This window comes from Balaenoptera acutorostrata, chromosome 10 (genome assembly GCF_949987535.1).
Source record: "Balaenoptera acutorostrata chromosome 10, mBalAcu1.1, whole genome shotgun sequence".
NCBI lineage: Eukaryota > Metazoa > Chordata > Mammalia > Artiodactyla > Balaenopteridae > Balaenoptera > Balaenoptera acutorostrata.
In genome coordinates this window covers 82,229,639-82,246,975 of record NC_080073.1, presented here as the reverse complement: position 1 = coordinate 82,246,975, position 17,337 = coordinate 82,229,639, and the positions used below count along the sequence as shown (strand labels likewise).

At 46.7% G+C, this 17,337-nt stretch overlaps 1 protein-coding gene across 2 annotated transcripts in view; it reads left to right on the top strand.

Moving 5' to 3' along the window:
• The window catches only part of TRAM2 (translocation associated membrane protein 2), a 75,079-nt gene that overhangs the window by 40,496 nt on the left and 17,246 nt on the right, over positions 1–17,337 (top strand). For both annotated transcript variants that reach the window (XM_007193874.2, XM_007193873.2), the window contains exons 3-4: positions 16,344–16,453; positions 16,930–17,046. In XM_007193874.2, coding sequence (XP_007193936.1) covers positions 16,344–16,453; positions 16,930–17,046 — 227 coding nt within the window. The remainder of the gene's footprint in view (positions 1–16,343; positions 16,454–16,929; positions 17,047–17,337) is intronic.

Below are 17,337 nucleotides of genomic sequence, written 5' to 3'. Positions count from 1 at the left end.
CTGAAGGACGCTGGGGGCAAATCCCTTAACCCGTGGTCTCTGCAGGACGTGGCCGGAGTCTTTCCTGGACTCGCCTGCCACTGCAGTCCCTGTAGCCAGGCTCTGGGGGAAGTCACCCCTCTGGGACAGCCAACTCGGCCCTTCATCTAGAATCAGAGCGAGGGACGCTGGCAGGAGAGGGAGAAAATTCCACGCTCGTGAAGGAGGAGACAGGAAATGCCATGGCCAGCGCCGTAGTCAGGAGACAAGGCAACACCCGCTCATTCCCAGGCACACGCCAGCCTGGCAGGCACACAGACTGTCTTGTTTGATGCTGTGTGGTCCAAGGTCAAATTCAGCCTTCTCTACTCCTGTCTCTTGACAATCCTAATAACTAGGACACCTCTAGACCCAGCTGTACTTATGATTTACGGATTTAAATTTTTCTTTAAGTTTTTTTGGTTTAAAAAAAAATTGGGGTAAAATACACATATCATTTACTATCTTAGTTATTTTTAAGTGTACAGTTCAGTGGCATTGAAGTACCTTCACTGTGTTGGGCTGCCATCACCACCATCCATCTCTAGAACTGTTTTCATCTTGCAGAACTGAACTCTACCTCTTAAACAATAACCCCCCATTCTCCCCTCCCCCACCCGCTGGCAACTACCATTCTACTTTGTCTCTATAAATTGGACTCTTCTAGGGCCTCATATAAGTGGAATCATGTAGTATTTGTCCTTTTGTGACTGGTTGCAGTTTATTTTTAAATAAACATTTTCCAAAGTATATTTATGACTCTCACAGGAAATTTATAAAATACAGCTAAACATAAGAAGATAAAAATCACACATGACCCCACCACCCAAAAACTACAGTTAGCATTTTGGAATCTTGAGTCATAACCAGTTTTTTGCTGTTAGCAGATGATGAAGCCTTTTACCATGTCCTTCAGTATTCTTCCATTCAATAAGACATTTTGAAAAGCTACAGAGTATTTATTAATAGGGATTACTACAGTTATTTATTCAATCCCATATTATTGGATATTTCCAGCTTTTATAGTGCTACAGTAAACATTTTTGTGACTTCCTGCATTCATGATTATTTTTTAGGATAAATTCCTATTACTGGAATTTCTGGGTCGAGTAGTATGTACATTTAAAGGTTTTATATATGTATTGCCAAAACCCTCGGTCATCTAATTCTTATGACCCATAAATCCTGTTTTTCGGTAAATATAAAATGCATAGGCTTCTTTTTTTAATGTCAAAATGCCAGTTTATTAATTTATAAAGAGATGTCCACCTATCAAAGGTTGTGCTCGTATTTTCATTACATTTCTCCCTGAAGTCAATTTCCTTTTTTTTTTTTTTTTTTTTTTAATTTTTAAAATTAAAAAAAATTTTTTGGCCATGCCACGTGGCACATGGGATCCTAGTTTCCTGACCAGGGATCGAACTCGTGCCCCCTGCAGTGGAAGCGTGGAGTCTTAACCCACTGGACCGCCAAGGAAGTCCCTGAATTTAGAGGGGATGCCAGATCATAGCCCAGCACTGCTTTGTTAACTACCGGGAGGAAGTATTGTCCTGGGGACCATGGCAGTTGAAGTACATGTGAGCGGGACGTGCCTTTATTGTAGGAAGGGCCTGTTTGTAAAGTCAGATCGTGACCAGAGGGTTGATTTTTTTTTTTTTTAGTTTGAAAAAAGACTTTCCCAGAGAAATTGGGAGACAAGTGATACCTAAACGCTTCCCTCTCATTTAGCATGAAGCAAAGGCTTCTTGCTCCAGGGCTGAACCCAAAGCTTCTGAGCAGGAGGAGCGTTCCCCCAAGTTCCTATCATGCTGTCAATTTGTTTGTTTTAACTAATTAATTAATCGATTAATCCAGACAAATATTTGTGTGCCTGCTGTGCGTCAGGCCCGGACTATAAAGTAATTATAAAACATGTCTGATCTCTGACTCATGGAACTTACTGTTTATTAGGGAGAGAATAGGTAACACACAGCAAACAATAAATAATTATAGTTGTGATAAGGGTGGTGAAGGAAATATACAAGGTTGTGTGATGAGGAAAAATCAAAGGGTGATGACCAAGTGTTTCTGGGAAACTGCCATTTGAACCGAGTGTGTGTGCAGGTGGTGTAGGGGGTTTAGGGAGGGGGTCTGGGCAGAAGAAAGAACGTTCCAGGCATAGGGATCAGCGTGTGCAAAGGCCTCAAGTGAGGCACAGACACCTTGGCGCGTTCTAGTCACTGAAGGAAGGCCAGTGTGACAGGAGCCTGCAAGGTTTGGCATTTTTCTAGGGTGGGGCTATGCAATTCTACCCCTAGAATCCTCCTAGAGGTGAAGGGACATAAAATCCATACTGAAAGAGAAGATCAAGTATTGCTAAATAGCCTGACTTTTATTTAAATCTTGCCATTTGGGGCTGTTTGAAATAGGACAAGCAAATCATCCAGAGAGACAGTGCAATCAGAGTAGCCTGTTTAATTTTGTTTTGAGCTCCTTGATCACCAAACCCAGTGTGGTGATGTTTGGTTTATAAGTTGCAGAGGAGGGCAGATTTCTCACGGGAAAGAAGCAGTTCGTAACCGAGGCCTGTTGAGGTTGCGAATTTAAAGCCCTCCCCCCAAAATCGCTTTAAGGTTGCAGGTGCTTGGGGATGGATCCTATTTGTATAACCAGGGTCAATTCTGATTTCTAAGCTTTCTTCTTTAAGTGGCCTGTAACTCGTTCAACTCAATGTTTAAAATGTGAATTTTTAGGAGAGCAGTAATGGTTTTCATACAAAGTGATCTACTGTTTCTAAATCCCTCATCCTCCCTCAGCAGAGGTTTTCAAGTTCTATAGAAAATAGCCAGTGGGAACGCTGATGAGTTTTTTTGCCTGTTTCCTTTCCTCCCTCTCCTTCTCTCCTATCTTCTTCCCGGCTCCCAGCATGTGTTTATAGGCCAGTGGTGACAAACATACCACAAGGTGAGTGGCTTAAACAACAGAAATGTAACGTATTGTACAAGTCCAAGATCAAGGTGTCAGCAGGGCCATGCTCCCTGGCTTGTGGCAGCGGGACACCAATCTTTACTCTGTGTCCATAGTAGCCTCTGCGTCCCGTTTCCCCTTTCTAAAGGGACACCAGTCATATTGGATTAGGACCCATTCTACTTTACTATGGCCTCATCTTAACTCTTTACATCTGCAATAACCCTAACTCCAAATAAGCTCACATTCTGAAGTGCTGGGGGTTAGGAATTCATGAGAATTTTGTGGGGACGTGGTTCAACTCATAATACTAGCTGTAAATACATGATTCTGTCACATTATAATAGCTAGTTAAGAAGATTAAGCTCCGTTCAGAGAGATGAACTCAAAGAAGAGATGGGTACAGTTGTTGCAGTCAGAAGTTGTGCATCTTGGGGCAGTGCCAGCGTCCTTGGGGTTTTCTTTAAGGTAAACAGCGATGAAGCAGGAAATGTTCTTTTTTTTTAATTTATAAATTTTTATTTATTTATTTATTTATTTTTGGCTGCGTTGGGTCTTCGTTGCTGTGCACGGGCTTTCTCTAGTTGCGGCGAGAGGGGGCTACTCTTTGTTGCGGTGCGCGGCCTTCTCATTGTGGTGGCTTCTCTTGTTCTGGAGCACGGGCTCTAGGTGCGCGGGCTTCAGTAGTTGTGGCACGCAGGCTCAGTAGTTGTGGCTCGCGGGCTCTAGAGCGCAGGCTCAGTAGTTGTGGTGCACGGGCTTAGTTGCTCTGCGGCATGTGGGATCTTCCCGGACCAGGGCTCGAACCTGTGTCGCCTGCATTGGCAGGCTGATTCTTAACCACTGCGCCACCAGAGAGGTCCCTAAGCAGGAAATGTTCTTGTCACCACATCCCGTCTCTCCTCATTCCCACCTGTTAGGGTTGCCAGACTTAACAAATAAAATATCCAAGGCCACCTGTTAAATTGGCATTTCAGATAAACAGCAAGTACTTTTCTTAGTGTAAGTATATCTCAAGTATATGGGGCATAATTACAGTAGAAAAATATTCTCTGTTTATCTGGAATTCAAGTTTCACTGACCGTCCTGTATTTAATCTGCAACCATACACCCAGCCCAGCTCCGGCAAGGAATAAAATGTCATGTGTCTGGTCTTGCCATTAGACACTCCAAGTCTTTCTGATTCAAATACCACAGAGTATCTGCTATTATGGCCAGAAGTATATAGACTGTAAAAGGTCAGCAAAGAATAGAGGCTTGAATCTTCCCACAGACAGACTCATGGGCTGCTGGCTCCCCTTCTGATGTAGAACAGGTGACCCCAGACAGGCTAAAATATACTAGGTTCTTTTGAGTCATGCCACTAGTTTGCTGAGTTGTCTTGGGCTAACCATGTAGCGTCTGGGTCTCCATCCCCACCTGTCAAATCGAGGGTGAAGGTCACTGTCTCAACCCCAGCGATTCCTAAAGACAGGAATGCAGGAGGCACTTGCTACTCAGGTTGTCCACAGACCAGCATCACCTGGGAACTTGTTAGAAACACAGACTCCAGGCCCCACATCAGACCTTCTGCACCGGAACCTTCATGTTAACGAGATCCCCAGGTGTTTGAAGTGCTGCTGCCCTGGGTGAAAAGCTCTAAGTAGGCTTGCAGATGACCCTGTGCTTCCAACCCCAAAGGTAAGAGACGGAAACCCCGTAAATCCAGTAACTCATTTGCATCTTTCTGTTCTTGTCCAGTTTTGGTTTTGCTATAACTGTTTAGGAGCGGGGGAGGGGGGACTATCATGGGTGGATTTGGTTTCCAGCTGGGCTGCTGCTGCCCAGAAGTCACGGGCACCTGGGTGTTCCTGGGCACCTAGAGCGAGAAGGCTGGACGCGAGGGGCCTCTTTGAGAGAAGGGTTGGTTTCACAGTAAGCAAAGGGGACAGGGACCCATCACCTGGCTCTGTTGGTCCCGGTGGTTTTATCACCACCAGCTGCCGTGTAGCATTTAGCAGCTGGAGATGAAAAGCCCGGGACCCTCCCACACCGTAGCGTGGCCCTTGTTCTCACAGCCCTTCCAAGATGAGACACACGGCCCCATCAAAACAACCTCAGACAGATGGTTTTAAAGCCTCATTCAGCGAAGGCCTTTGTCCAGGGCTCAGAGTGTGTTTTGTTCCCTTGCTAGCTGGTAGGAGTTAGTCTTGTCTTGTGCTTGTATCATGTACTTGGAAGATTGGCATCACATATCAAACCGAGCCCCTGTTTGTAAGATGAGCTTGTGGGGGACAAAAAGGGAAGAGACAGGTGGACGACAGGGGCTCCGGAGGAGGAAACCTGACTTGATTACAGACGAAAGCTGCCCAACCCGGACCTGTGGTCTGTCCAGCTACAAGAGACTTGAGACTCACAGAGCCTGGCCTTGTCCTTTTATACCAAGGGAGAGAGTTGCTGGACATTCCCAAGGATACAGCAGTAAGGGCAGAGGAGGGTCTGGGCTGCTCACACCCCATGCAGCACCAGGGCCCAGGGGAGCTGTGGGAAGGTTGGGTTGCCAAACGGGATGGTGGGCATGGCCCAGGGGACCCAACGAGGAAGGCAGAGATCTGGGTCCATCCTGGTCCCTCGGGCCAAACAGCTGCCAAGATCCCCTTTGGCCCTAAGGTCCTGTCTGTATGAATAAGAGAAAATAAACCAGAGTCTTCACTGCCCTCACTGTATTGGTTGGCATCTGAGGAAGAGTGGGGCTTATAGCCAGCCCTGGACTTGATCTTTTATTTTTTCAGTAAGCAGAAACTACTTATTAAACTTTCTTAGTCTGTTCAGGCTGCTATAACAAAATACTACAGACTGGGTGGCTTATAAACAACAGAAATTTACTTCTCACAGTTCTGGAAGCTGGACGTCCGAGATCAGGGTGCAGCCTGGTCAGGTGAGGACCCTCTTCCAGGTCACAGACTTCTTGCTGTGTCCTCATGTGGTGGGCGGGTAAGGGAGCTCTCTGGAGCCTCTTTTATAAGGGCACTAATTCCATGCATGAGGGCTCCATCCTCATGGTTTAAACACCTCCCCAAAGGCCCCACCCACTAATACCATCATCTTTGGGGGTTAGAATTCCAACATGTGAACTTGGCAGGGGACACAAACATTCAGACCATAGCAGTTATTATCTAAGTATAACAGTCGTGCAGGAAAGTGGAGGAACCGTAAGAGGTCACCTCCAGGTAACAGCACCTTGGAAGTGTGTCCCCTTCCCACCTACACTTGATTTTTGTCCAATCGCCTGTTACAGCCTGGAGAATTTATCCCACGTGGAGCTTCTAGAGGTTTAAGCAAGAACCACTGGGTTGAGTGACTGTGGCTAATTGTTAACCAGCCTGAAGCTGACCAAGCCGGTAGCATCTTTGAACGGCTGCCTCCCCTCCCCCGCACTCCCATTTCTCCTGATCAAATCTTTTCTTCTCCTGTCTGGCCAGGATCATGTTTTTTTCTTACTCAGTTGTTCTTACTGAAATAATTTTTGTCCTTAATTTAACAATGAGCTTGTTGATGTTATTTTTATCCAAGTTAAAAAAAAAAGGCTGTGATTTTAGACATTTTTTGGTATGTGATCTCGAGGAGCTGTTTCCTCTTTATGGCTCTCAGTGAATTAACAAAAAGTTCACACCTTCCGCCTCGCGCTGCATGTTGTCTGCCCAGGCCAGTTGTAAGTAGAAGCCTCAGACTTAGAAACAGTGGAGGGGCTGAGTGTGGGCCTGGCACCAGGAGTTGCTGAGATACTTCTTTCTTGAAGGCCACAGGCCGGGTTACATAGCCTTATAAAAAGGAATGGTACATCAGGAAAACTATGTAGAGGCTGGGCACTTTTATTTCCAAATTCTCTTTAATGCATCTCTCATTTTTGCTACATCTCTCCTTTTTTGCTACATTTTTACATCATAAAAATATCCTTGTCTTCCTACGTTCTATAAAGCTGGAGAAAATAGATTACAAATCATGCAGTCTGGGGTTAAAATGGTAACTCTGCAGATTCTTTAATTCTCCGGGCAGCCTGGGAGAGAGAGGGAGGGAGAGTGTGTGTGTGTGTGTGTATTAGTTTGCTAGGGCTGCCGTGATAAAGTACCACAGACTAAGTGGTTTATACAGTAGTAAAGCACACACGTTCTTAAGGGCTCAGCGTGATGAATTTTTACATCTGTGCGCACCAGGTCGGGAGACAGCCCTCCCGACTTTCTCATGCCCTTCCAGTCAACACCCCCTCCCAAAGCAACCGCTCTTCTGCTTTCACGTTTCCTGATCAGTTTTACCTGTTCTTGCCCTTCATTTCTCCCTGATTTTTTAAAATGGCTCCATTTTTTATATCAGTACGTGCGTCAGAATCCCCTGGGGAATTTAAGCACAGATCCCTGGGTCATGCCCAAGTTTCTGATTCACTGGTCCTGGGGTGGACATACATGCAGCAGTGTGTACCCCTGGGATCCACGGAGAGGCTGGCACTGTGGTCCACAGCCACAGCGTGTTACAACTGTGTGTTATAAGCCCCAGTGTCTATAACTCTGGTCTGTTTACCCGGTCCTCCGTAGATGAAAACTTCTTGGGTTGTTTCCATCAGTTTATTGTCAAAAACCATGCTGCTGTGTGCAACCTTGTGCATGTGTCATTTTGAACGTGGCAGGTACGGCTGTGTGATAAATTCCCAGATGTGGAATTGCCGCATCCAAGGGCTGATGCATTTGTAATCGCCATGGAAATTACCAAACTGCCCTTCCGAAGAGGTGGTCCATTCTGCATCCCACCAGCAGTGGGAGAGAGAGCCTGTTTCCCCGCAGCCTCAGCAAGAGTGTGCGTCAAGCTTTGGATTGCTGCCAATCTGACAGGGATGAGATGGTATCTCATTGTAGCTGTAGTTCATTTCTCTTCTTTTTCTTTTTTAAATAGTTTTTTCTTTTCTTTCTTTTTTTTAAACAGAATGTTACTGAGAAGAGTGGCATTTTTCTTTTAATAACTTTATTTATTTATTTTTGGCTGTGTTGGGTCTTCGTTGCTGCGCGCGGGCTTTCTCTAGTTGTGGAGAGCGGGGGCTTCTCTTGTTGCGGAGCATGGGCTCTAGGCACACGCGTTTCTGTGGTTGTGGCACGTGGGCTCAGTAGTTGTGGTGCACAGGCTTAGTTGCTCGCGGCATGTGGGATCTTCCCCGAACAGGGCTCAAACCCATGTCCCCTGCATTGGCAGGCGGATTCTTAACCACTGTGCCACCGGGGAAGTCCGGCATATTTTTTTAAATATTTATTTTATTTTATTTATTATTTATTATTTTTGGCTGCGTCGGGTCTTAGTTGCGGCACACGGGCTTCTCTCTAGTTGTGGTGTGTGGGTTTTCTCTTTCTAGTTGTGGTGTGCGGGCTCCAGGGCACGTGGGCTCTGTAGTTTGAGGTACGCAGGCTCGCTAGTTGAGGCGTGTGGGCTCTGGAGCGCGGGCTCAGTAGTTGTGGCGCACGGGCTTAGTTGCTCCGCGCCATGTGGGATCTTCCTGGACCAGGGCTCGAATCGGTGTCCCCTGCACTGGCAGGTGGATTCTTCTTTTTTTTAACATCTTTATTGGAGTATAATTGCTCTACACTGGTGTGTTAGTTTCTGCTTTATAACAAAGTGAATCAGCCATACATATACGTATATCCCCATATCTCTTCCCTCTTGCGTCTCCCTCCCACCCTCCCTATCCCACCCCTCTAGGTGGTCACAAAGCACCGAGCTGATCTCCCTGTGCTATGTGGCTGCTTCCCACTAGCTATCGATTTTACATTTGGTAGTGTACATATGTCCATGCCACTCTCTCACTTCTTCCCAGCTTACCCCCACTGTGCCACCGGGGAAGTCTGGCATATTTTTAAAAAATATTTATTTTAGTTATCTTATTTATTTGTTTATTATTTTTGGCTGCATTGGGTCTTAGTTGTGGCACGTGGGCTCTTCGTTGTGGCATGTAGGCTTCTCTCTAGTGGTGTGTGGGTTTTCTCTCTCTAGTTGTGGCGCACGGGCTCCAGAGCACATGGATTCTGTAGTTGTGGCGTGTGGACTCCAGAACGCGTGGGCTCTGTAGTTTGAGGTATGCAGGCTCTCTAGTTGAGGCGTGCAGGCTCAGTAGTTGTGGCATGCGGGCTTAGTTGCTCTGCTGCATGTGGGATATTAGTTCTCCGACCAGGGATCGAACCCCCATCCCCTGCATTGGAAGGTGGATTCTTTACCACTGGACCACCAGGGAAGTCCCTTCATTTCTCTTCTGTGTGAGGTTGAGCATCCTTTTAAATGTATAGGGGCCATCTGTGTTTCTCTTCTCTGTGGACTGTCCATTCATACCCTTTGCCCATTCTTCTGTTGGGTTATCTTTTCATCCTTAGGTTCTAGGTGCTCTTCATACATTAGCGAGATTAGCCTTTGTTTATGATCCGAATTGTAAACATTTTCCCCTTGGTCATCACTTGCCTTTTGATTTTGCTTATGGTATTTTTTCATATCTAAGTTCTGGATTTATATATATTGTAAAAGATTCAAAATAATGGGAAAACAGAGTTGGCCAAAAGCACAAAAACCAACAGAAAGTAACTCACAAATCCAGGTTTGCAGGGCTTAGGAAGGAAGCCGGGAGAGAAAGGAGGCATCCACGTGTGCAGTGATGCTCTATAAGCCACCAGGTTTTCGGACAAAGGCAGAAGCCTGGCTGGCAGGTGGCCAGACTTTAAGGGGATGTGAAGAGCAGATGGGGCGTCAGCCACAGGTGGCCACGGGCCAGCTCAGGTCCCGGGGAGGAGGTCAGAGACTGCACAGCTGTATCCAGACAAGACGGGACCTGTGAAGGCATGCGGGAGAAGCTGCTTACAGGTGACACCAGGGGAAACAAGAAAATGTCTGTTAGTCATAGGAAGCCAGACAGGAGGCCAGTAAGAGTGCCGCTCCCAAAGGGCCGCGGGCAGCCAGGCTCTTAGTGATCACGTTGACTCTCTTTTTAAACTTTGATCAGAGATAAACAAAGCAAGTGTCACTTTTGACGGAAGACAGGATGACATCCACAGAGGGTGGGTCGTTATTGAAGGTGCTCCTTCCAGGGTGAGGTTAACCCCTCCGGGGGACATACTGACCTACTCCATGGTGGTGCATAGGAAAGAGGGCTCACAGAATATGGGTGTTGGGAGGTGTCAGGGGTCATCTGGGCTGGGGATTGCAAATTGGTGGCCTGTGGTCAGAGTGTTGGCTTGTGTGCGTGTTTTCTTTAGCCAGTTTGGTGTTGGCCCATAAAGTGTTTTTACAATTTTGGAATTAGTCACCAGCATTTAAAAATCAGATGATTTGACGTAGGGATTTCTCTCTTTGCTTTTGAAATACGGGGCCACACCCCTCCCAGGGCCTTCCCCACTCCTTCCTTCACCCCTTGGGACATGTATTCTGCACTTTGCCAAAGTCTCCACTCCTCTCTAATGTCTTCTCGGCATTGAGACTGCCTGGCAGCCACCATGTATCCCAGTTTGAATTGTTTTTCTTTTAGTAAGGTTGAAATGGAACTTAAACTTGTTTCTCTTGCAAAGTGGAAATGTGGAAGACAGACCAAGAGGGCCCTAGAGCTAAGGAAAAACAGTGGGGAGCATATTGTGGCACTGAAGACTGTTCCCTGTTTAGTGCAGCGGCCTCTGTGTTGAAAGGATTTATCTTAAGACGCCTGGACCACTTTGCTCATTGCCTTCCCCACCTGGTCTCTGCGGGCGTTTTGCTGTAACTCAGGGCCGGAATCACTTCTCTGGTCTAAGAGCTCAGAGATGTGCTGAAACATACTCTTCTAAAAAATCATAGTCGCTCACTGCCAGACCATCGCCGTTCTTTTTGAGAGCTCATGCAGGATAGGGGCACTGCTTAAAGGGTCAGAGCTCTAACTTGGGGAGTGAGAGGATTTTTATAGGAATTAGTGAGCAGCCAAAAATTCAAAAAGAAAAAAAATCCAAAAATATCCATTTGTTTATAGCCTCTTGGAAAAACACAAAGTTCCAACCTCCTCCACAGCGCTGTGGCAAGCAGAAGGGGCCAAACCAATCTACTTTCCTGCCCTGCTCAAAAGCAGGAAGGTAGCAGACAAGGGGAAAGCAGTAGAGGTAATCTGCATGCATCAGAGCACAGCTTGTGAGTATTTGGATGTGACGCTGCTTGTTCTGTTGTAGGGAGAAGGAGATCAAAGGAGCAGCTTCTTACCAGTAGGGGGGCGGGGGCGGGGCCGGGGGGGGGATGTGAGGTGGCTTTGGGGGCTGGGCTGGGCCGCCGGACACTGGGAGACCTGAGAAATGGCCCCTGTCCCTTTACCCTGTGAACCCTGTTTCTTCATCCCCTCTGCCCACCCCATGGGTGGTTACAGGGATCAAATGAGACAGCACGTTGAAGCATTCTGAAACCGTGGGGGCTGCAGAGGACAGACAGATTCCAGAGGGAGCTTTAGGGTCGTTCTCCACGGCCAGTCTGCCAGCTGGGCTTGCCCACCCCTGCTCTGCAGGTCACGCCAGTCCTCTGTCCAGCAGGATCTTCCCCAGATGCCTCGGCCCAGACCACTCCGCCCTCACCAGCTCTCTGGCCCGCGCCACCTCAGTGACCCTTACTCCCCAGGGCCCTGCCCCTCATCATGTCCTGCCCACCTCACAGCACTGATCACACCTGGCCGCTGGTGTTTTTTTTAAATTATAGTGAAATACACATACCGTGAAATATGGACCATCTTAATCATCTGAATGTACAGTTCAGTAGTGTTAAGTACATTCACACTGTTGTGCAATCTCCAGAACTCTTCATTGCAAAACTGAAACTTTGTATCCATTAAACAGCAACTCGCAATCCTCCCTGCCCCCAGCCCCTGGCAACCACCGTTCTTTCTGTCTCTGTGAGTTTTCCTCCTCTGGGAAGCTCCTGTGATGGAATCATACAGTATTCGTCTTTTAGTGACGGCTTATTTCCCTTAGCATTATGTCCTTTAGGTTCATCTCTGTGTAGCATGTGACAGGATTTCCTTCCTTTTTAAGGCTGAATAATGTTCTGTTGTATGTGTAGACCACATTTTGTCTTTCCATTCATCTGTTGATAGACACTTGGGTAGTTGCTACCTTTGGCTGTTGTGAATAGTGCTATGAACATGGGTGTACAGATATTTCATCAAGATCCTGCTTCCAGTTCTTTTGAGTCTGTATCCAGAAGTAGGATTGCTGGACCATCTGGTAGTTCTATTTTTAGTTTTCTAAGGAATCATCATACTGTTTCTGATAGTGACTGTACCATTTTACATTTTCACAAACAGTGCACGAAGGTTCCAATTTGTCCACACCCTCGTCAACACTTGTTATTTTCTGTTTTTTGTTTGGTTGGTTTTGTTTTTTTTTTTTTAATTGTGGCCATTCTCATGGGTTTGAGGTGGTATCTCATTGCGGTTTTGATCTACATTTCCCTAATGATAGTACCCTGTGCTATACAGTAGGACCTTGTTGTTTATTTATCTATAGTAGTTTGTATTTGCTAATCCCAAACTCCTAATTTATCCCTCCTCTCCCTCTCCACTTTGGTAACCATAAGTTTGTTCTCTGTGTCTGTGAGTCTGTTTTTGTTTTGTACATAAGTTCATTTGTATCATATTTTAGATTCCACATATAAGTGATACCATATGATATTTGTCTTTGTCTGACTCACTTCACTTAGTATGATAATCTCTAGGTCCATCCATATTGCTGCAAATCTTTGCCCATTTTCAGTCTGGTTGTTTTTTGTTTTTGTTGTTGCTGTTGTTATTGGCCTCTGGTTTTTAGGTATAGAGAATTTGGTGTGCACTGGCTAAGCTCCGAGAAGGCAGGGCCATGCCCACCTCGTACCCTGCTGTCCCCCAGCACCCAGCATGGGGCCCTGCACGTGGTTTATTAGTGGATGAATAAACATGCAAGGAGCTCTCATCAGCAAAGGAAAAAAGAATGTATTAGTCTATCCATCCATTCTTGTTTCAAGAAGGTTTTAAGGCTCTGGTCACATCTCTTTGGAACCATAGTATATGGGGTGAAGAATGGAGGTGACTTGAAGAGGCTTTAAGATGGATAATTCAAAGTCTTGACATGTTATTTAACTACTTTTGGACCATGCTTGTTTGATTGAGCATAAATCCTATTTTGCCTAATAAGGTTGGTCTCGATGGTGAAACTTTGCATGTGTTTAGTTATTTTGTAGTTTCAAAATATGCTGCCATCTAATTAGTCTCCTTTGATCCTCCCTTATGAAGAAGGCAGGGAAAGGGTAATGCAAGCCTCATGATGGAAGGGCAGGAAGGAGAGGCTGACCCATACGCCCATCTCTCCCCTTCCTCCCATGTTTCCTCCTCGGTCCTCGGTGCTGATTCCCCTCCCTGATCTCAGCCCCATCCCGGGTCAGTCACCTAGTCTTACCAGGTCTCTGCCGCTGATGGCCCTCCTCCCTCCCTGTTCCCATTTCCTCTTTAATTCAGGTCCCCGTGGTTCCTTACCTGCATCACTGGTGTCTACCTCCAGGCACGATGCTGTTTACCGCTGCCAGAGTAAACTTTCTGAAGCCCGAATTTGCTCATTTTCCTATTGAGTTTGAATTCTTTGATGTTTCCACATTGCCTTCAGGATAAAGTCCACACCCTTTGACGTGGTACCCTGGCCGCCTGCAGCCCCGCATCCTCCTTGCCTGCGTCCTTAGCAGATGCTGCGTCCTCTGCCCAGGATGCCCTCCTCCCCGCACCTGACTACCCCAGCTTGTTCTCAAGTTTCTGTGTCTTCCTGTTTACCCTGAGGGGCCGCCCCAGCTGGAGTCGGCCCTCGCTTGCCTTGGCTCGCTGTGTGGCTGGGTTTACCTCTTGGCACCATGTGGCTGTCTGCCTGTGTGTAGGTCATAGTACATTTGTTGGTCAGTCTCCCCACTGGTCTGTGCTCTCTGAAGCTGGGGCAGCGTGTTTCAATAATTAGCCCAGTGGCTCTCACAGAGTAGGGTCTTTGTGGAAGGTAGGAGGGAGAGGAAAAGGGGAAGCTTGTCTGATCTCAAAGTTCATGCGCTCCATGTCCTTACTGCCCCCTCCCACCCCCCCCCCCCCACCGCCCACCAGTGCATTCTCCCAGTCCAGGGTGGCGGGGTCATGGGTTGACTCCCAGAGTGACCCAATCAGCTCTGCTTCGCTCTGCAGCCACCCTGAAACTCACCCACCCTGGCCTGCCTTCTGGTAAACGCATCCCAGCAAAGACAGATGACTCGTGTGTGACTCAGCACGAAGGCAGCACAGCTGGAAAGGGGGCCAGTGTGTCTGCTTGGGGGAGGGTGGGCCACAGAGCACCAGGGATCCAGGCCTGCCAACTGGAACGAAGGCACGAGTCCTCCTCTGTCCGTGGAGAGAGAGGCTGTAGTAGCAGAGCTTTACAAGACTTAGATACCTGGGATTCCATCTAATTTATTACTACTAAATAATATTTTAATACACTACTATTTAGTGCATGCCTACCCATGGTTATAGGCACTGATAAGCATCTTGCATACAGATTATCTCGTTTAATCCTCACAATAGCCCAACAACAACAAAAATAATAGCAAATACATGTGTAGCACTTACTATGCACCAGATGCTATTCTAAGTAAGCACTTTGCGTTTTTGAAGTCACCTCATTCTCACAGTAACCCTGCAGTACAGGAACTGCTGTTATCCTCATTTTACAGATGAGGAATCTGAGGCACAGAAAGGTCAGAGGTGCTCCAGAGTCACATAGGAAATAAAAGACATTTTCTTTATCCATTTGTCTGTTGATGGACACTTAGGTTGCTTCCACGTCTTGGCTCTTGTAAATAGTGCTGCTGTGAACATTGGGATGCATGTATCTTTTTGAATTAAAGTTTTCATCCTTTTTTTTTTTTTCTGGATGAAGAAGATGTTTTATACACACACACACACACACACACAATGGAATATTACTCAGCCATAAAAAAGAATGAAATAATGCCATTTGCAGCAGCATGGACGGACCTAGAGAATATCATACTAAGTGAAGTAAGTCAGACAAAGACAAATATATCACTCATATGTGGAATCTAAAAAATAATACAATTAAATCTATTTACAAAACAGAAACAGATAGACATGGAAAACAAGCTTATAGTTAGTTACCAGAGGGCAAGGTGGGGGGAGGGATAAATTAGGAGTATGGGATTAATAGATGCCCACTACTATATATAAAATAGACAAGCACAAGCATTTAATGGATAGCACAGGGGACTATATTCAATATCTTGTAATAACCTGTAATGGAACATAATCTAAAAAAATATATATGTATAACTGAACCACTTTGCTGTACACCTGTAACTGACACAATATTATAAATCAACTATACTTGAATTTTTTTGAAAAAGAGGGAGTTGTGGGTTCCCTGGTGGCCTAGTGGTTACGATTCCGGGCTTTCACTGCCATGGCCTGGGTTCAATCTCTGGTCCAGGAACTGAGATCCCACAAGCCACGCAGTATGGCAAAAAAAAAAAAATCAATATCAAAAAAAAAACAAACAAACAAAAACAAAGAGGGAGGAAATAAATGACAGAGCTTTGATACAAGCTCAGGTTTCTGAGTCCACACTTTTTTTTTTTTTTTTTAATTATTTTTATTTTTGGCTGCATTGGGTCTTCATTGCTGCGTGCTTTCTCTAGTTGTGGAGAGCAGGGGCTACTCTTTGTTGTGGTGCATGGGCTTCTTATTGTGGTGGCTTCTCTTTGTTGCAGAGCACGGGCTCTAGGCGCGCGGGCTTCGGTAGTTGTGGCTCACAGGCTCTAGAGCGCAGGCTCTGTAGCTGTGGCACATGGGCTTAGTTAGTCTGCGGCATGTGGGATCTTCCTAGACCAGGGATCAAACCCATGTCCCCTGCATTGGCAGGCGGATTCTTAACCACTGTGCCACCAGGGAAGTCCTGAGTCCACACTCTTAACCCTGCATCATGCTTTCTCGATGAAGTATAACTGCAGTCCCATTTTTACAGGGAAGGCGATTACGGCTCAGAGAGGTTGGTCACTTTTCTATAGTCACACAGCCAGGGAATGATGAAGGTTGGTTGTCTCCAACTGCTGGCTGCAGCCACTGTGCCTTCCTGCCCAGATCAGGAGACATCGTCATGATATGCCGTGTGCTGGCTTCTCCTTTCCCCTCCGCACTGGTGCTCCCAAGGGCCAAGTCCAGAGGGTGGGTGGGATTCTCGGGAAGAAACTCTTCTCAGTCTGGGGTTACAGCCAAAGGGAAGCATTTGATGGCACATTCTGCTCCAGATCTCCTTTCAGTTTTGGGTCCCAGAGCACTTCCTCACCCCGGGATGCTGACGTGACTCTCGTTGCCTCCACAGATGGCGAGACGGTGCACTACCACTACGGGCCGAAGGACCTGGTCACGGTCTTGTTCTACATCTTCATCACCATCATCCTGCACGCTGTGGTGCAGGAGTACATTTTAGATGTGAGTGACGTGTCTGGATTCCGAGATGGGAAGCTGGGGGGGTTCGGCGGGTGGAGCGGCTGCAGCTCTGAGGCCTCCGCTTTGTGTGGAGGCCCCGGTTGGACCTAGCAACTGGATCTCCTGCACCACAGTTTGGTCTCCGTCCCCCTCAAAGCCTTCGTAGCACGTGGGACCACAGTGTTTATTACACGGGAGGGAGCTGCCTGAAGTATGACGACACGGTGTCCTCAGGGGTCGAACACAGCAACCCTTGGGGATGTTTTCTTTACATCTCAGCCAAAGACATTCATCTCGCTGCTTTCTCAAGATGCTTGCCTTAAACTAAACACTATATGCACACACGAGGCTTCCATGAAATAACTTGGATGAGGCTGGCTTCAAACTTCAGCCCTTTTGTGGGGAGAAAACAGGAGTTTGAAACCTGCCGTTACCTATACACTCATATGTTAACATGCAGGATTCTCTTTATTCTTTAGAAAATCAGCAAACGGCTTCATCTCTCCAAGGTCAAGCACAGCAAGTTCAACGAATCTGGACAGCTGGTTGTCTTTCACCTCAGCTCGGTGATCTGGTGCTTCTACGTGGTGGTGACGGTGAGTGGTCCTAGGGACTGCTGATGGCTGGGGCCCGGGCTGCCATGTTATCGCCGTGAGAGAGTGGTCAATGGTTTAGGTGCTATTTGATAGCTGGGGAGTGTCCTCTGGTCCAAAAGTAAACACTTGTTATCGTTATGATGTAATGTCACGGTGATGACAGCATATAGCTCCATAGCTCTGTGTTCCGTCCTAGGGCCCTCGCACGGTGCTGTCCCCTGAGCTAAGTTTTATGTTCATTCCGTTATCTGTGTTATGGATTGAAGAAATCCAAGCTCAGATTTCGCAGTG